Raw genomic sequence first — 20022 nt, 5'->3', positions numbered from 1 at the left:
TCTCTCAAATGTTAATATATTTTTTTCCTCTTTATTTAACCAGGTAAACACCGTTGAGATCTGGATCTCATTTTCAAGGGGGGCCTGGGCAGAGATCTGCAATACACTGCAACCTGGTTACAAAAAAAATCAATGAATACATACGCACAAATATAAAACAAAAACAATTTAAAAGCAGTGACATTGTTTCATAGAAGCGTGTTGTCTATTTTTAAGAACCATTTGAAATAAGTCTAATAAAATAGTGTCTGACATCTTGAGCTCAGACTGGAGCTGATTCCACGCTGTAGGAGCCAACACACTTCTTTCCTTTATCAGTTCGAACATGTAGAAGAATAAAGACATTGGAGCGTAAAAAATGTGAAGTACTAGATTTATGCAAAAGAGAGTATAAGTATGTTGGTGTTAGTCCAAGGAGAGATTTATATATTAGGATTATCAAATGATTGTTTCCCCGAACACTTAAAGGCGGCCAATCAGCTTTTGCATACAAATCACAAGGATGTATCAAACGTCTACTACCAGTTATAAACCTTAAAGCACAATGATAAACAGTATTCAATGATTTCAGACATTTGGTTGAAGCATTCATAGATAAAACATCTCCATAATCCAAAAGGGGCAGGAATGTTGCTGCTACCAATTGTCTTCTAGCTTTGAGTGAGAAACACGATCCATTTCGATAATAAAACCCAATCATGAGAATTAGACAGTTTAAAGTATTAAACTTAATTAACTTGTCGAAATAGAAACATCCTCATCTGAATTAATTTTGTCCTAGATACCAATCATTTAATCTACTAAAATCAGTGTCATATAAGTTGAAAAACATTAAACTGTTTAATATTACTCTTTTTTTCCCCTCGATCCAACCAACGTTTCTGCAGGACAGTTTACAATCCTATGTAAACACAGGCTTGGTTTATAAAAGCTCCCCTAATGTTCTGGCCAAGTTTAAAAACAAACAAAAAAAACACATCTTTCTTCTTTTTATACTAAACAAGCCTTTACTAGCATGTTTACACTTCTTTTATATGACTCGGTAATTGAGCAAATTAGATGTTTTGGTACATTTCCATTCAAATATATGCAAACAAAACATCTTAAAAAAGTTGTTCTCTTGATTTAGTACATACCTATGGATGTTAATTGAATGAGCCATCTACAGTGTGTTTTCTCTGGGTAACACCATACAGAGATCACATGTGATCCCAAAGACTATTTGCTGCATCAGTCTGTAGTCTCTCCTAATTCTAATAATGTTTAACATAAAATTATCACACCTTCAAATAAAGTTTTGCAATCTGTCAGCTAGCAAGCTTTAATGTGTTTTTTAACAAACCCATACCAGTCCTCAAATAACTGGATGAATCTGCACAGAATTAACTTAATAAACCACAACATTGTATAATACAAAACCCAATTCACTTATACCTGAAATATATATAATTTTATATTTCCGCCTTTATTCAACAAACTCATTTTCTTCTGATGAAAAAAAAAATCTTATTAACCGTTAACTTTAATGACAGTAAAGCGCACAAGGGTATGATAAACCCTTTAACAAAGTGACACATAAATCAAGTATTCAAAAATAAATAATAGCTACCATAACCTAAGAATAATCCCTCTTCCTTCAGCATTCAAACAACTGTTATCATCCTCACTTATAAATAATATAGAAGTGTAACTTTTCTGTAGAGAGTTCTAAATATGTTATGCATTCATACTTACAAGCTGGATGCCTTTATTAGTACGGATTATGTTTAATACTATCCATTTCACAAACTGATCACTTAGAGATTATTATGCTGCACTGTTTACATATCAAAATTCAATTAATGATTTTTTTTTCTTTAGAACGGCTCTGAAAAATTGTATTTACTGCAAACTTACATCCATACTTTACTACACTGGATAGTTAAAAAAAACAAAAAACTTAAATTAATAACAAAACTTTGCATTTCAGGGACAAACTGTTCTATAAAAGAACAGATTTTAAAACAGCTGTAAACTTGGAGTGCAGATAAAAACAACAATCTATACCAAATGAAACCCAATTCAGTTTTCTGAAGCAGCGATGGCCCTGTACAGTCTGTGTTTGTCACCTATCAGAAGATAAATAGAACATTTTGTTGACTTCACTAATGGAAACGTCCTTCAGTCTGGGTATTCCTCCTTTTCGGTAGCAGTCTGACCTCTGACCTTGTGCAAATACGTCTGTGAAAGAAAGAAAATGTTTAGCAATATCTTGAAGGCATTTTTTGCCAGGTGAGATCTCAATTTGTTTTATATTAAAGATCAAGATTTTTCAGAAACAAAATGTTCATAGCCTCATTTCACTTTTAGAAAAAACCTATTTCTATTTCACCAGAGGTAGGGGAAAATATAAACAGTAGCAACAGTAGGATGAAACCTCACCTGTGATGTTGTCCACAGAGTCCAGTGGAGCTGTGTTGTTCATGTTGATCCCGAATAACACAACCACAAAGACCATTAATGCAACCAGGAGGTAGATTGGCATCGCAAGAGCCCAATATCTGAACAAGGACAAACGTTTCATGATGATCAACGTCATAACATTTACAGCATGAAGACAGCTGGTGAAATAATATAAGATATGTAACTTACTTCTGAGGCCAGTAGGTGAGTCCTACTGAATGAAGCCATTCCTCTGGTATATATGCCCACAGGCAGTACAAAACTACAGAAAGAGGACAAAAATGTTAGAAATATCACTCTCAGTCACATGTATGTATTAACTCCTAATACTACAATTATCCAGCTCTTTTAATGCCATTAACCTGGTCTTTCAAATAAATAGAAAATGTATTTACTTTTCATTGTCATAAGATAAAAGCAAAAATAATAGGTTCAATCACATTTTGGTCTCATAAGGTCCCTATTTGTCATATTTTTTTGGTTAATTAGATATAATAATTTAGGCGTGTGTAACAAATAGTACTAATGCTACCTTGGGTAGTTTCGAAAATTTTGTGTGCCAATTACAAGGCAAAAGACAGAGCTTCAACAGCACAGAATAATAAAACAAAACAGATCATCGCAGCCATCACTGCAACAACCAAATTTTATTTTAATATCATTGCTGGTGAGAAACCTCCATGTTTCCCACCTCCAGCTGAAAAATACCCTTATGGTTAAATCTAGTACATTTGCTGAAATGTTTAATCAGTGTGACCAATAAACGATTAAATATTCTGGTTTATTTCAGGACTTGGAAAATGGACATTTCCATAACTAATAATTGAGTTTAAATCCTGGGTGTAAATCATGTGATTCGTCAAAACATGTAGGAACAATGAATAAAAGTTATGTTATTTTCACATTTATTTAATGAAACAGGAAAGCGACTAAAACAAATTCTCTCTTGCTCTGATGTTTTGTAATATTTCATTTGATCCACATTACTATGGCTTTTTAAAAACGTACTATTTATTGACTTAATACTTTTTATTAAAAAAGACAATGAAAAATAAATCTCCTAGGGTACTATAAGTGGTTTAAATCTTAGAATTTTCCACAGTGAAGAACCTACAGAGAAAAATTTAAAAGATGAACAACTAAAAAGTGTTTCTTTAGTTTTTTTTATTTTAGTTTTTTAGAATTTTTTTCATAACCAAGACCATTTTAACGTCCTTTTGTTATGTAGTGGTTTTAGTCTGTTTGATGCTTCTATTATCCACCACGAAGTTCATTTAAAGAACTACCAATTGGCTGAAGATCGTAATGAGATTTCCATTATATGCGAGGCTAGAGTGAAAAAAACAAAACAAAACAAAAAACACTATGTACCTTAATACAGGCTACTAGCCATGGCTACTATCAAACCTTGAGGGAAAATAAAAACGTAGTAAAAATTTGAAATCTAATTCTATTCAGAGGTTGAACATGATTCATTTAGCAGCTGTCAAAATTTATGTCATTAAAACAGTGATCAGTTTGAACTTTATAACAGAGAATATAATTAATTTAATATAATTAAAACTACTTAGCACAAAATAAGGTATTTAAACTATACATTTTATATAATGAATTCAATCATTTTCATTTTTTCAGGAAGTGGAATGATTAAAGCTCTCAAAATGAGGGACTGACTTACAGAAACCAAACTGAGACCCCAGAAAGAGAACAAAGCCATAGATGGCTCTCTCAGGAAGAGGAGACGGAGAGTTTTCCACCATGATCTAAAACCAAAAAAAGAAACAAAAGAAAGAGTAGGTGAAACACAACGACAGAAACTATAACACAACTATATGAGGTATTTCTTTATCAACAAGCTAACTCACAACACTCATATTTTCTACAATACTTCCAAAAACAGCTTTTTCCAAATTACCTGAGCCGAAAAAATGAGTCCGCACCTTAAGTAAATAAAAAAATTAAATACTTTAAAGAATAAGCAAAGGGAAGCAATGGTTTAAACACAAAGTAAACCCCGAAGACTTCCACCATCACACTACCCCGCAACGACGTCGGTTAACAACAGTGACGTCAGTCCGTACCAGAAACGAGCTCGGAGCGAAATCTAATTCCGTTAAAGGTTCCTACCCTGAAATTATCTAAATAAAAACTAACGTTTCAACAATAAAATATGTAACTTATTAGAGACTTAGTTATTGTTAAAGTTTGTTAAAGTTAAAAAATAAGACAATTTTGCGGCATAGTTTAGTCGGGCTGCTGCTGTAAATTTTAGAGGTGTTGTTTCAGCGGACGTATTTAGCTATTGCACAGTGGAGAAATACAATGCAGCATGGCTTCTGAAAGCCCACGGTGATCAAGTTTATGGGCTGTTTAAGAACATTTTAGGGGATTTGTTTTTGTTTTACGGTTCCGTTTACTGTAAATTTGCCCCCAGAAGATATTAATGACCAGACAAGGTTATTCTCTACTTTCTAAAGCAGAATGACCAAAGCAAAGGCGAAGACAGCGCATCCCGACGCTAAAACCACCGCTAAAGATAAAAGGAAGAAGTTTTGGATTAAACACAATCTTAAGCAGAAATCTGACAAGACAACGACTCCAAAGAAGCATCAAGAAAAACCTGTCCCTCCACAAGAGCCTCAACAGATCTCCGCCAACTGGAAATCATTACAGCAGGTTGGTCGCTGGTGTAGATTAATGCACAAGGGTTTTCAGGATTTTTTTTGTTGTAATATCTTTCTAACTTCTCCACAGATCCTCAAGAGTAGTCAGACGGAGAAAACTCACCACAATGGCGTCATCACAACGAAAAATCCAGAAAAAGATTTTAAAAATACTTCTACGAACAGTGCTACTCTAAGCCAGAAAGACTGTGGGAGAAAAGGGAAGCTGAACATGGTTCCTGCTGCTTCAAAGGAGGCAAAGATGAAACACCCTGCATCCTCTGACTCTCAGCATTCCACTGCTCCAAAAAGGAAAAAGGTCAAAGAAAAACCAAACAGTGAGCAGGCAGCTAAAAAGAAGAAGAATGACACATCTTTGGTTGAAGGGAGGAAACCTACAGAGTATGTATACTGATACCTGCATGCTGATCTGATTTGGGTTTTTCAGTACCTCAAGAATGCCAGAAAAGTAATAATTTTTTTTAGGCAGTTAGACTTTGAAATAACTTTTTAATAGCAATCTTATTTTCCAAGGGATATAAATATAATGTCACACATGTTCCCATCTATTTTAGCCTGTATGCTGGATTGAGACCCACGTTTATTTTTATGGAAACATGACATCAGTATATTTTTTTTCCAGCAACAAACCCTTCTGGGAGCAATTAAAACCTTAAGCATTAAATAAACAGGAGTTACACCATAGTGCACCACAGCAGGGGTGTAACAAAGCCATCAGTAAAAGGATCTAACTTTGGGAGCTAATAAAAAGGCATTATATGAAATAGAGGAGCTCAAATAATGCATTTAACCTAAACTCTATTAATTAAAAATAAGGGGTAACTATACTAAGGAGACATAAAATACAAAATTCTGTTGTACACAGATGTAAAGCATCAAGTCATAATGGAGTCTTTGCCAGGTGGATTTATCTTGAGACTAAGGAGGGATTTGTGAAAAAGCAATGATCCCCACTGCTACACTGTAAGGTGATAAAAAGCATTTGAAAAATGTCAAAAAGTTGGAAACAACTGTTTAGTGGTGATTTTGTTCAAATAGAACAGTAATTATCAAACATCTTTCGGTCAGATTAGGCTTCTGCAAATAAAGCTTGTCATCAGATTTAGTAATGCATTTAACCTACAATCCTAAATCTGAATTCTTGATATTTTTTAAGTGAATTTCTCATGTCAGATTAAATTAGGACTGAAACAATTAATCTTATTGATCATGATGAACTGATTATTAAAATAATCCTCAACTAATTTAGTAATTGATTAATCGTTAACTGGAGTATAGAGGCTGTAAAACATGAATTTAGCTGAAAGAGCAACCAACCTAGAGCAGTAGTTATACCAAAACTAAAAATATTTGGCATTTTAGATAAAAAAAAAAAAAAAGTATTTCAACATAATCTATACAGGACTCACCAGTGGAAAAGTCTTAGTTTCACTTGGTTTAATTCTGTAAAAAAATCTTCTCTAGTGAAACTTTGCTATCCAATTTTTTATTGATTAATCAAAACATTTTTACAGATTCATCGATTTACAAAACAATCGTTATTTGCAGCCCTAGTTTGAAATGTTTAATTCCTCTAACTGAATTCTGTTAAACTTTTCATGCTGTGTGGTAATTGGGGAAAAAACGGCTAAAAGTAGAAAGAACTAGAGTTGCTTGAATAACAGGGGCTCAGTTCTGCATCTTTTCTTTAAAAGTTGAAATGCTTGCCAAAGACAGGTTTTAAATATTTATTCTGTTCAGTACGGGTCAGACTGCAGCATGTATAGAAATGACCTAACAAGTCTTTTTTTTCCGCTTCAGGGAAGACCTTTGGTTTGATGATGTGGACCCTGATGATATTGAGGAAACAATGGGAGCAGAAGCAGCAGAGATCATGAGGAAGAAACAGGGGATCCACAGCAGAAGCAAAGAAACAGATAATGCTTTGGTGAAGGATAAGTCATTTGATGGGTAAGTAACGGAACAGCCTATTTTATTTATAGCAATGCTCTCATCCTAAAAAGCAAAAAAATGTTTCTTCTTTAAAATTTACTTTATTACATTGAAATAATAGAATTTCAGACATTTTTATATTTGATTGAAGTGTTAAATACCAAAAAGTGATTCAGAAAAAATGTGTGTTTTTTTCCATTGTTATTTTTATTAGTATTGATACTAGTGTGGTATTTTAATTTAACATTTTCTCTAAACATTTCTTTTCTTTACTTTGGAATTGTTAAAATAGTAAAAAGCTGAAAAGTTGTTCCTATAGGATTTGCTCACAGTTAGGACATGATTCTAGCACTGAACAGGGAAGTATAAACATTCAATGATTTAATATATATATTTGTTTATTTTGAGAAGTTGGGCAAAGGCTGTGTCAGTGTTCAATGTCAAGTCATAATTACTGCGTGTGACCGCACGAACAGCGCCCTCTCCTGGTAGACTTTTGACTAGAAGCAACAAAACAAAAAACCCTGAGGACAACAAAAAGCAGTTCAATATTTGGATAATAATAATAAAGTATAGTTTAATGTATGTATACTTCAAACATAAAAAAATTGCATGAGACATAAGTATATACTTTTATAGCTCATAAAAGAATATAATCTGAACAATAATGTATAATAAAGGAGAAATGTGACAAGTTTATTTATCTGATTCTTTCCAATTGCTGGGTGTCCAATTCTTATTAATGTCCTATTACGATATACTTTAAAATATATGAATTCCAGGTTTAATAAAGATTTCTAAAAAATAAACAAAATATGTTATTTAAGGACACATTTTGTCTTAAGGCCTAAACACACTGGTTGCATATGGCTTTTTAATCTCTGGTCCGATGTTTTTTCCATGTAACACTGACTGCATATAGAGAGGCTCTGACTAGGCAGGGTGGACTGATGTGTGCAGATTTTTTTCCCACTTCTATGTGCTATACACAAATTGAAACAATTTCCCCGCATTTGACTTGGACAGATTATAAAAAGTTATTTAAATGAATAAATAAAAATTCAGCAGCGCAGGTATAAAGCAAAGCCCCACTTAACGAGTCTGTGCATTATCTCTTAAAACCAGAACAGATAGAGAATTTTTATAGGCCTATTTTAGAGACATGAGAACTACGTTTGAAGAAAATAAAAGCAAAGTAATAGTCTGACTGAGGCAGTGTGAGGTGATTCTCAGAGAGAGATGTGTGAAGTTTTTTTTCATAAAGAGGGGAGAGTGATGCATTTTGTATACCTGCACTGTCTGCTCCTCTTTGTTTTTGTTTTTTTCTTTTTTATGAGGCTCAAAGCGGAACACTATTTGTTATATCCATTTTCTGCCCACCAGGAGTGTGATAAACTGCACTTTCTGTCCCTTGTAGCTTTTGCAGGGCTCAAATAGGATCACTATTTTATCCGTTTTCTGTCCACCTTTCATGGGTAAATTATTCTATTTTTTCATATTTCATTGATTGTTTTTGCATGAGTCTGTCCCGCTTGCTATATACACAATGTGCAAACATGCCCTTTCCCCGTGTAATTAACAGATTTTATTTTGTGTTTGCCCCCCAAAGCAGATCGGTTTTACTTGGTATTTAAACTAAAGTAGACCTGGGGTCTATCCTAGTCGAAGCTACGCAAGACCCCTGCAGAAAATCGTGTTGGGTGTGATCATCCCCATTGACTTTTAATGAGCGCTAAACGCCCAACCTTTTTTGTTGGATTAGACACAAAATAAGATTCGGTGTGTTCTGGCCTTTATAGCAGAAAAATAATAGCAATTGGCCAAAACATAATGACCAGCAAATTAAAAAAACAAACAAACAGCATTTCAACTGTTCCTGTGTTTTTCTGCTAAGGCTGAGCAATATGCACTTAAAATTTTAACACAATATTGATATTATGTTATCAATAAAAATTACAATAAAAAAAGCACTACTCCTTCGTAGTCTTTCTCGGGTAGCTGCGACTGCCTACCTCAGCAATTATAACCGCACAATCACAAATAATACTCACAAATAATAATTTCTTTTTCCTCACACCTTACATAAAAAATATTTTTTTACTATACGTCTTGTACTAACACATTTAATCATACTATTTAAGTGTTTCAATGCTGCAATTAAAAAAATCAAAGAAAAAGAAGGAAAATAGTAAAACTTTCTGACAATTCATCCAGTTTCTGGGATTTGTAATCATCATTGATTTTAACTTATCGTTTGACCAGAAACTTCATGATAATGATAAATGCCCACCCTTAGTTTCCTCTAACTTAACAGATAAAGTTAAATTGATCAATCTTTTGTCCATGTTGCAGTCGACATGCTTTTTATTGATAAAGTTTTTCCTGTTGTACAGTATTTCCATCTCCCACTAGATTATTACCAAATCCAGCTTTGAAACACTTGTTTAAACCCCTCATGCACCTGACATGGCAGCAGCAGAGCACCAGTTGATCCTTAAATAAGATCGTAGAATTGTTTTGGAGCAAAGGCTGAAATTGTTTACTCTAAGTATATATGTTGTGGATGAACTAAAAAAAGCTTATAGATCTTCTGAGTTAGTACATTTGAATTTAGATGATTTCATGTTTATGTTATGGTATATTTGTTTTTCATACAACATGACCAATAAACATCCTCAGGTTCCTTTACTCAGATTAGGGATGGTTCTGCACTTCTTTCCGGGGTAGTCACTTGTTTCTTGACCCTGGTTGCTCTTCTTCCTCATAGCATAACCAAAGTGGTGGCCATTGATTGCGAGATGGTGGGAGTTGGTCCTGCAGGCGAGGAAAGCATCCTGGCCCGAGTTTCTCTTGTGAACAAGTTTGGAAAATGCATCTATGACAAATATGTAAAACCAACAGAAAAAGTGACTGACTACAGAACAGCCGTCAGCGGTATCAGACCGGAGGATATCGAAGATGGTAAGACGCTACCTGAGCTGATTAAAACTTGATTGAGGGTAAAATAGCTAGCGCTTCTTTGAGTGTGACTGTATTTATCGTCTTTGTCCATTTCACCTCAGGTGAGGATATCCAGACTGTACAGAGAGAGGTCGCTGACATCCTGCAGGGGAGAATAGTGGTTGGACACGCCATACATAATGATTTAAAGGTACAGTGTATTTTAAAGTATTTATACCTAAGCTGCCTCGCACTTTATTCATTTTTGTATTTTACTAGGGTTTTATGCTGGCTTTATGTAGTGTATGATTTTTCCATTGGAGGAAATGTCCAAATAGAGATGTGAACCAAATCATATATGTTTATGTATTTGAGCCTCCCTGAGTCAGCTGAGCTCAAGCTCAATCAAGTGGGATGAAGAGCATCTGGGATTTCAAGCTGGGATTTCAACTTTCATGCTATTCTAACATGACTAAACTTTAATCCTAAGTATTGTTCAATTGCTTCTTGCAGCTTCTCAGTGGGTTTTCTTTTAGGGTTGTTTTGTTTTTACAGTAACTATTCACATCTCCACACCCACTCTAATCAGTTTTGCTTTCCTGCTAAAGAAATGCAACCCCACAGCATGATGCTGCCACCACTATGTAACTCTGAGTTTATTAAGCATGCAGGAAAAGACAATCACCTTTGTTTTTAGCTCAGTAGAACAAAGTCCTCCATGTCCACATATTTACTGTGTCTCAGTCATGGCATTTGGCACACAGAACTACTTTTTTTTTCTTTATAAAATGGGTTTCTTCTTACCTCTCTTTCATAAAAGTTAACTTAGAGAGATGTTTAAATCTTTGGATCTTGTTTTAGTAACCTATCCTTGTTATAAACCCTTCTTTAATCCCTCTCTGACCTGTCATTCTATTGTGTTATTTGGTTTTAATCATGCTGTTTGTTTTCTAATGTTCACTATCAATCTTCTGAAACTCTCACAGAAAGGCTGAATTTATACCAGACTGCTGAGCTGTATTTAGTAAATAGGTGGTTACTGAAGGCAAATGGTTGCGTAGATGGTATTTAGGGGCATTAAAGTAAATTTGGTTGAATACGAACCTGTAGCCAACCTTTCCAATCCTAATTAAAAGTTGAAAATGGTTACATTTTCCATCCTTTTCATCATTATTTATTACTTTGCATTAGTCCATGGTAGGTGGGTCAACTGCAGTCTTTGATGACCAGTATTCTGCACCTTTTGGACATGTCCCTTGTTCAACGCAACTGACAGAATTACCTCATAGACACTTTCGAGTTCTGCTTATGACATTATTGTATGATTTAGGCATGTTGATCAGAGATGCCTCTTTCAGTTGCAGGACACTGGGTCTTGAGGACTGAAGCTTGATACGTGAAGTTTAGGGTTGTGAGGTGGTAAACTGGGAAAACATTTACAGGAGTGTGAATAGTTTTGTATTTTCTTAGCTAAAAACAACTAGGAACACGTACAAATCAGGTTTAAACAATGTTTTAACCTCAGAAAATGGTTTCAGATTCTGCTCCTGGATCATCCAAAGAAGAAAATCAGGGACACCCAGAAATATAAACCTTTCCGAAGGATTGCCAAGGTAAAAAAAAAAAACATGAAATCTTGATGTCAGACATTTATGAATCATTTAAAGTTTCAAGCACTGTAAAGATGTGAAAACAAACTCATGAATCTCTATTTTTTAGAGTTGTCGCCCCTCTTTGAAAGTCCTCTGCAAAGAAGTCCTCAATGTAAAGGTTCAGCAGGGGGAACACTCATCTGTAAGTAATCAGTGAATGAAGCATTTACTGTAATATTTTAAGTAATATGCAAATTAAAAGCTAAATTAATTGTTTTCAAATATTTTCAATAAGCGCTTCCTGTGTTATCAGGTCCAAGATGCACAGGCCACCATGAGGCTGTATACACTAGTGAGAAAACAGTGGGAAGCAGAGATTAAAGCTGGTAAGAAAAGCAAAGATTCAGGGGAGAAAAAAAAGAGGAAACCGAGATAAGAACGACACCAGGATAACAAAACCAACATGGAGGAGAACAACATCCCCAGAATCAGAGCAGCTGGAATCAATCTGGACTTGTTTTCATAAAGAAGAGAATCCAGTGGCCTTCTTGGCCAACTATTGAGAAAACATGTGTCTGAGCCAAACATTACTGATGGTTGTGAAAGAAAAACAAAAAACTTTTTGTTGGCGACTCAGTTCAATGGAAGTCAAAATGTTCCAGAAGAGTTTTTGGGTTGAGACTGTTTAGCTTTAGGCCTGATATGTTTCTCAGCTATCTCTCCTTTAACTCCAGTAGATTGAAATGGTCTCACATTAAGTCTGCGTTACAGATTATTTTCAAAGATTTCCCTTTAAATGGTGTCTAAAATGTCCAAGGGTTCTTTGAAACTTCATTTCTTACAGCAACCCCATCATTATTAAAGTCTTTAGTAAAGATGTGTCCAATAAGATGTCACTTCTTTTTTGAAAGAAAAATCATATTTCAATATTTTTTCTTGTTTAAATATTTTTCCAGCATGTTGTTCCTCACAGTGAGATTCATATTTCTAAATATTCCTTATCTTTCTCTTTAGATCTTTCCACAATCATGTTGGTTGTGTATATTTTCCCTTTTAAGACTGTTTTTTAAAAGAAATCAGATGTCTATCAAGGACTTCTTTATGTGTAATGGTTTTGTTTTAATATTTGAAATTAAACAAACCTGAATAAAACATCACTTAAAAGAAACCACAGAAGAGTTTCTTTTTAAATAAAATGTTATTTGCTTTCAAAAGTTGATACACAACAGCTTTATTAAATTACAAAGTGAAGCTTATATCTAGAATCATTACAGATATAACCCATGCATTTTATTCCTCATTATTACTACATATACCCCAATTTATGAAAAAAAAAATTAGATAAATTATAAATGACAGAAATGTTATGTCAAAATAAAGGAAGACAAGTTTATTTTTTTAGCACAATTCAGTACATGGACAATTCAAAGTGCTTTACATGAATTTGATAGTGGAAGAAAAATAAAAACGAGGATCAAAAACGTGTAAAACACATAAAACAATTGGACCCCAACCTTAAACTGTTAATACATCAATTGCTGGTGAGGATTCTCACTCATTCAGTTCATAGTCTTTCCAAATAAGTAAAAACAAAACAATCCACTGGACTTTTGGACGTTTTCCAAGTTTGAGGACTTGGATGACTGATAATCTTCACCAATATATTGCATTCCATTTTGGGAAAGACACCCCTGGAATAATGTGCGAGTATAAGAAATTGCTTTGGAAACAAGCAGAATATAGGAATCATCTTTGTTAGACCAGTATCAGGTTTTGCAGGCTAACAATGACCTGACTTCCCTTTAGGAATGGGAATGACCTTGCATTCCTAAAGGGGCGGCCATGTTCTCCTGTTCAGTTTGCGTGTTTTCTAAGCCAAAACAAGCCTTTGTTTGGGCTACTTTATAAAGCTTGGAACTCCATGCCAATTCTGACATTTTGGGAAGTGAAACGTCTTCAAATATGGAAAACAAAGTCTAGTGGATTGTTTAACTTTTTTTTGGAATACCTCAGTTATCACTTTAACCTCCACAATCAAAGACAGCTCTAAATAAATGGGTTTTTAAACTTTTGACTTTAAAGAACTCAGGCTGTCAGCACTTTTACAGTTTTCTGGGAGTTTGCTCCAGATCAGTGGAGCATAGGAACTATATGCTGCTTCTCTGTTTGGTTCTAGTTCTGGGTGAACAGAGCGGGCTGAAATTAGAAAACCTGAGTGGTCTGGGAGGTTGATACACTGACAACAAATCTGTTATGTATTGAGATTTGATCCATTCAGTGATTTATAGACCAACAGGAGGATTTTAAAGTCTATTCTCTGAGCTACTGGGGGACAGTGGAAGGACTTCAGAACTGGGCGGATGTGCTCTATGTTCTTAGTTCTAGTGAGAACATGGGCAGCTGCATTTTGGATGCAGCTGTCTGATGAATTCTTTAGGCACACCTGTGAAAACACTGTTGTGGTAATCAATTCTACTAAAGATAGATGCATCGATTAGTTTTTCTAGATCCGGCTTAGACATTAGTCCTTTGATCCTGGAGATGTTTTCTAGGTGATAAAGAGAATGACTTAGTAACTGTCTTGATGTGCCTCTGAAGGTTTAGGTCTGAGTCCATCATGACACCCAAGATTTCAGGCATAATCAGTGATTTCTAGCTGTAATAGCTGAAGCTGTGAGATAACTCTGGATCTCTCCTTTGGTCTGAAGATTATTACCTCAGTTTTTGTAAGACTGCTTAACAGCAAGGATAAAACACAAAAAGTCCTGACTAAAGAAGCTGTATGCAGGTATAATAAAGGAAAGTTGAGTGGAGGAAGAAATTTTGGTAGAAAAGGATAACCGCAGCCCTGGAAGGATCTTGATGGAAAGCACATTCAGTTTGTGGTCAGAACTTGTATACATACATATTAATATATGTACAGGTGCTGGTCATAAAATTAGAATATCATGAAAAAGTAGATTGATTTCAGTAATTCCATTTAAAAAGTGAAACTTGTATATTATANTTCACTATCAATCTTCTGAAACTCTCACAGAAAGGCTGAATTTATACCAGACTGCTGAGCTGTATTTAGTAAATAGGTGGTTACTGAAGGCAAATGGTTGCGTAGATGGTATTTAGGGGCATTAAAGTAAATTTGGTTGAATACGAACCTGTAGCCAACCTTTCCAATCCTAATTAAAAGTTGAAAATGGTTACATTTTCCATCCTTTTCATCATTATTTATTACTTTGCATTAGTCCATGGTAGGTGGGTCAACTGCAGTCTTTGATGACCAGTATTCTGCACCTTTTGGACATGTCTCTTGTTCAATGCAACTGACAGAATTACCTCATAGACACTTTCGAGTTCTGCTTATGATCTTATTGTATGATTTAGGCATGTTGATCAGAGATGCCTCTTTCAGTTGCAGGACACTGGGTCTTGAGGACTGAAGCTTGATACGTGAAGTTTAGGGTTGTGAGGTGGTAAACTGGGAAAACATTTACAGGAGTGTGAATAGTTTTGTATTTTCTTAGCTAAAAACAACTAGGAACAGTTACAAATCAGGTTTAAACAATGTTTTAACCTCAGAAAATGGTTTCAGATTCTGCTCCTGGATCATCCAAAGAAGAAAATCAGGGACACCCAGAAATATAAACCTTTCCGAAGGATTGCCAAGGTAAAAAAAAAAAACATGAAATCTTGATGTCAGACATTTATGAATCATTTAAAGTTTCAAGCACTGTAAAGATGTGAAAACAAACTCATGAATCTCTATTTTTTAGAGTTGTCGCCCCTCTTTGAAAGTCCTCTGCAAAGAAGTCCTCAATGTAAAGGTTCAGCAGGGGGAACACTCATCTGTAAGTAATCAGTGAATGAAGCATTTACTGTAATATTTTAAGTAATATGCAAATTAAAAGCTAAATTAATTGTTTTCAAATATTTTCAATAAGCGCTTCCTGTGTTATCAGGTCCAAGATGCACAGGCCACCATGAGGCTGTATACACTAGTGAGAAAACAGTGGGAAGCAGAGATTAAAGCTGGTAAGAAAAGCAAAGATTCAGGGGAGAAAAAAAAGAGGAAACCGAGATAAGAACGACACCAGGATAACAAAACCAACATGGAGGAGAACAACATCCCCAGAATCAGAGCAGCTGGAATCAATCTGGACTTGTTTTCATAAAGAAGAGAATCCAGTGGCCTTCTTGGCCAACTATTGAGAAAACACGTGTCTGAGCCAAACATTACTGATGGTTGTGAAAGAAAAACAAAAAACTTTTTGTTGGCGACTCAGTTCAATGGAAGTCAAAATGTTCCAGAAGAGTTTTTGGGTTGAGACTGTTTAGCTTTAGGCCTGATATGTTTCTCAGCTATCTCTCCTTTAACTCCAGTAGATTGAAATGGTCTCACATTAAGTCTGCGTTACAGATTATTTTCAAAGATTTCCCTTTAAATGGTGTCTAAAATGTCCAAGGGTTCTTTGAAACTTCATTTCTTACAGCAACCCCATCATTATTAAAGTCTTTAGTAAAGATGTGTCCAATAAGATGTCACTTCTTTTTTGAAAGAAAAATCATATTTCAATATTTTTTCTTGTTTAAATATTTTTCCAGCATGTTGTTCCTCACAGTGAGATTCATATTTCTAAATATTCCTTATCTTTCTCTTTAGATCTTTCCACAATCATGTTGGTTGTGTATATTTTCCCTTTTAAGACTGTTTTTTAAAAGAAATCAGATGTCTATCAAGGACTTCTTTATGTGTAATGGTTTTGTTTTAATATTTGAAATTAAACAAACCTGAATAAAACATCACTAAAAAGAAACCACAGAAGAGTTTCTTTTTAAATAAAATGTTATTTGCTTTCAAAAGTTGATACACAACAGCTTTATTAAATTACAAAGTGAAGCTTATATCTAGAATCATTACAGATATAACCCATGCATTTTATTCCTCATTATTACTACATATACCCCAATTTATGAAAAAAAAAATTAGATAAATTATAAATGACAGAAATGTTATGTCAAAATAAAGGAAGACAAGTTTATTTTTTTAGCACAATTCAGTACATGGACAATTCAAAGTGCTTTACATGAATTTGATAGTGGAAGAAAAATAAAAACGAGGATCAAAAACGTGTAAAACACATAAAACAATTGGACCCCAACCTTAAACTGTTAATACATCAATTGCTGGTGAGGATTCTCACTCATTCAGTTCATAGTCTTTCCAAATAAGTAAAAACAAAACAATCCACTGGACTTTTGGACGTTTTCCAAGTTTGAGGACTTGGATGACTGATAATCTTCACCAATATATTGCATTCCATTTTGGGAAAGACACCCCTGGAATAATGTGCGAGTATAAGAAATTGCTTTGGAAACAAGCAGAATATAGGAATCATCTTTGTTAGACCAGTATCAGGTTTTGCAGGCTAACAATGACCTGACTTCCCTTTAGGAATGGGAATGACCTTGCATTCCTAAAGGGGCGGCCATGTTCTCCTGTTCAGTTTGCGTGTTTTCTAAGCCAAAACAAGCCTTTGTTTGGGCTACTTTATAAAGCTTGGAACTCCACGCCAATTCTGACATTTTGGGAAGTGAAACGTCTTCAAATATGGAAAACAAAGTCTAGTGGATTGTTTAACTTTTTTTTGGAATACCTCAGTTATCACTTTAACCTCCACAATCAAAGACAGCTCTAAATAAATGGGTTTTTAAACTTTTGACTTTAAAGAACTCAGGCTGTCAGCACTTTTACAGTTTTCTGGGAGTTTGCTCCAGATCAGTGGAGCATAGGAACTATATGCTGCTTCTCTATGTTTGGTTCTAGTTCTGGGTGAACAGAGCGGGCTGAAATTAGAAGACCTGAGTGGTCTGGGAGGTTGATACACTGACAACAAATCTGTTATGTATTGAGATTTGATCCATTCAGTGATTTATAGACCAACAGGAGGATTTTAAAGTCTATTCTCTGAGCTACTGGGGGACAGTGGAAGGACTTCAGAACTGGGCGGATGTGCTCTATGTTCTTAGTTCTAGTGAGAACATGTGCAGCTGGATTTTGGATGCAGCTGTCTGATGAACTCTAGGCACACCTGTGAAAACACTGTTGTGGTAATCAATTCTACTAAAGATAGATGCATCAATTAGTTTTTCTAGATCCTGCTTAGACATTAGTCCTTTGATCCTGGAGATGTTTTTCAGGTGATAAAAGGCGGACTTAGTAACTGTCTTGATGTGCCTCTGAAAGTTTAGGTCTGAGTCCATCATGACACCAAGATTTCAGCCATAATCAGTGGTTTCTAGCTGTAGTAGCTGAAGCTGTGAGCTAACTCTGGATCTCTCCTTTGGTCCGAAGATTGTTACCACAGTTTTCATTTTTATTCAGTTGTATAAAGTCTGCTTAAGGGTAAACCACAAAAAGTCCTGAATAAAGAAGCTGTATGCAGGTACAATAATGGATAGCTGAGTGGAAGAAGAAGTTTTGGTAGAAAAGGATAACCGCAGCCCTGGAAGGATCTTGTTGGAAAACACATTCAGGAGTTGCTCGTCAGAACTTGGAGTCACCAATTTAAATATTAATATATGTATGTATACAAACGTTCACCAAATACAGACCTACCCATGACTTGTACTACAACTGTCTCCTCATAGTAGGCCTCTTCTGAATCAAACACAACTTTAAACAAATTTTAGCTGGGCTAAGAGCAAAATGACTGGACTGTTGCTCAATGGTCAAAAATACATTTCATATAGCCTGAAGGAAGAGTTTAGAGATGCACAATCCCAGCTGTTCATCGGTAACTATGGAGTGATGGTTTGGAGTCATCTGATGCTGCTGGTTCACTTCATTTAATTAAATCTGAAGTCATGACGACAATCTGCTCCAAGCTCCCTGGAGATACTGATTTCATCATCTTATAGGACCTAGAACAAAGTGCTAAATTACCAACACCTGCTTTATTGACCATGGTATTACTGTTTGATTGGCCTGATCTGACTTAGAGAATATTTGGGTTATAGAGTAGCAAACAGACCTAACATTTAACATCAGAGCAGCTTGAATTTTGGGGGGAAATTTATTTGAATTAATAAAACTTTTATCAGAGTTTTCATATTACTGCTCAATGTTGCATCCAAAAGATAAAACTATTTGTCTAAAAAGCTTTTGGCTCTTAATGACATTGAAAAGTATGGTTCTCAGAATAATGTCTGTCTTATGTCCTTACATTTTTATTAAATCTAAATATGCTTTAGTTCAAAGGAAGCAAGTTTTCCAAAATACTTGAGCTTAGACTTTTATCCACATGTGATATTGAAATACTGTTAGGTCTTGAAAATGTGTGTCTGACCTGGAAACATTTTGATATGAGGAAAGTACTTCATTCTGAGCTTGGGTAGACTTGTGCCTAATAAATAATAAAGGCCAATGCAACCATTTAACCCCTAGGTCTCAATGTTAGACTCATTCATCATGCTGCATGTCCTGGTTCCTTGGAAAGGCACCGTTTACAAAGTGATTTCAGGTAATTGTTTTATGTCAAAAAATATAGCCTTGATCAAATACATCTTTAGTGCTGAATGATGTCATAAGCGTTAATAAATGGAAAGTTCAGGTTCATTTATTGTTTTATAAATGCTTCACACAATGACTTTAGAGGAGCTGCATGCAGAGTTATGTTCAGGCCTGGTCTGCTTATCTGTTAAAACGATATTGACTTCTTATATGGGTTTGTTTGTAGATAATGACTTTAATAAAAAAGTGCATCAAAGAAAGTGCAGAAAATGGTATCTAAACCTGCAGGAAATAACATTTGTGTAAAATGATAACACATTGTCAGACTGTAGTAACCATTGTTAAAAGTGCTCTGATCTTCTGTTGTGCTTTTCTTCAACTAAACAGGTTTTTAGCCTTGAATGGTGAACACTTTGAACATTTAATCGCACCAATATCAATCTCAGAGTCAGCCTTTAGATAAAACAAGAAAAGGAAAAAAAAGAAGCATGTCATCAGGGACACTTTAAAATTTGATTTCTGCTTCTTATAATTTCAGTGTCGATAAATAATCATGTAGACTGCTGTTTTTATCTGTACAAATACTGATCAGCCTTAATATTTTCATCTACCACTGAGTAGAATCTCAGCCCTCACCTGTTGAGGATTTTAATTGACTGGATTATTGAAGGTCTCTGGGATTTAATTTTACAGCTAATTGTCAATCTACAATTTTTTTTTACCCAATGACCATTTTTGTTTTTCTTCTTAAAGAATGGTAACATGATGGGTTGTGCTTTGCCTGCAATGTGTTAGGTTTTTCACCCCATGTAAAATATACCTGCCTGCACCCATTGGTTTCAATTAAAACAGTGAGTTAGTGCTGCTTCCCCTGTTAGAGGTGGTTTCATCAATAGATACCGACCAGCATTGGCAGCTATACTCT

The 20022-nt window shown here is 34.9% G+C and overlaps 2 protein-coding genes and 1 long non-coding RNA gene across 3 annotated transcripts; 2 read left to right on the top strand and 1 right to left on the bottom strand.

The window, feature by feature from the left end:
- Positions 1-171: 171 nt before the first annotated feature.
- pigp (phosphatidylinositol glycan anchor biosynthesis class P) lies at positions 172-4491 on the bottom strand. Its single transcript, XM_015400055.1, has 5 exons — positions 4358-4491; positions 4121-4205; positions 2632-2704; positions 2422-2540; positions 172-2220 (listed from the first exon to the last, which is right to left on the bottom strand). The coding sequence occupies exons 2-5, from the start codon at positions 4200-4202 to the stop codon at positions 2105-2107; spliced, it is 390 nt and encodes a 129-aa protein (XP_015255541.1). The 5' UTR covers positions 4203-4205; positions 4358-4491; the 3' UTR covers positions 172-2104.
- Positions 4492-4750: 259 nt separating this feature from the next.
- Positions 4751-12672, top strand: rexo4 (REX4 homolog, 3'-5' exonuclease). Its single transcript, XM_015400033.1, has 8 exons — positions 4751-5118; positions 5197-5507; positions 6927-7076; positions 9826-10019; positions 10121-10209; positions 11537-11611; positions 11718-11792; positions 11904-12672. Exons 1-8 carry the CDS (start codon positions 4924-4926, stop codon positions 12024-12026), a joined length of 1212 nt encoding a protein of 403 aa, XP_015255519.1. The 5' UTR covers positions 4751-4923; the 3' UTR covers positions 12027-12672.
- Positions 12673-15067: 2395 nt separating this feature from the next.
- LOC107101215 lies at positions 15068-16332 on the top strand. The gene is made up of 3 exons (XR_001482069.1): positions 15068-15254; positions 15361-15435; positions 15547-16332. It is a non-coding gene; the product is annotated as an uncharacterized LOC107101215 (long non-coding RNA).
- Positions 16333-20022: the final 3690 nt, after the last annotated feature.

This window comes from Cyprinodon variegatus, unplaced genomic scaffold (genome assembly GCF_000732505.1).
Source record: "Cyprinodon variegatus isolate N-32 unplaced genomic scaffold, C_variegatus-1.0 Scaffold1066, whole genome shotgun sequence".
NCBI lineage: Eukaryota > Metazoa > Chordata > Actinopteri > Cyprinodontiformes > Cyprinodontidae > Cyprinodon > Cyprinodon variegatus.
This window is presented reverse-complemented; position numbering and strand designations above follow the sequence as displayed.

Excerpts from the sequence above, each read along its gene's own strand:
- pigp (XM_015400055.1), bottom strand. The coding sequence starts at position 4,202 with ATGGTGGAAAACTCTCCGTCTCCTCTTCCTGAGAGAGCCATCTATGGC. Across the intron at positions 2,705-4,120 it reads GGGGTCTCAGTTTGGTTTCT|TTTTGTACTGCCTGTGGGCA; the intron begins GTAAGTCAGTCC and ends CTCTTTCTGTAG. Across the intron at positions 2,541-2,631 it reads CTCACCTACTGGCCTCAGAA|ATATTGGGCTCTTGCGATGC; the intron begins GTAAGTTACATA and ends GTCCTTGTTCAG.
- rexo4 (XM_015400033.1), top strand. The coding sequence starts at position 4,924 with ATGACCAAAGCAAAGGCGAAGACAGCGCATCCCGACGCTAAAACCACC. Across the intron at positions 5,119-5,196 it reads ACTGGAAATCATTACAGCAG|ATCCTCAAGAGTAGTCAGAC; the intron begins GTTGGTCGCTGG and ends ACTTCTCCACAG. Across the intron at positions 5,508-6,926 it reads GAAGGGAGGAAACCTACAGA|GGAAGACCTTTGGTTTGATG; the intron begins GTATGTATACTG and ends TTTCCGCTTCAG.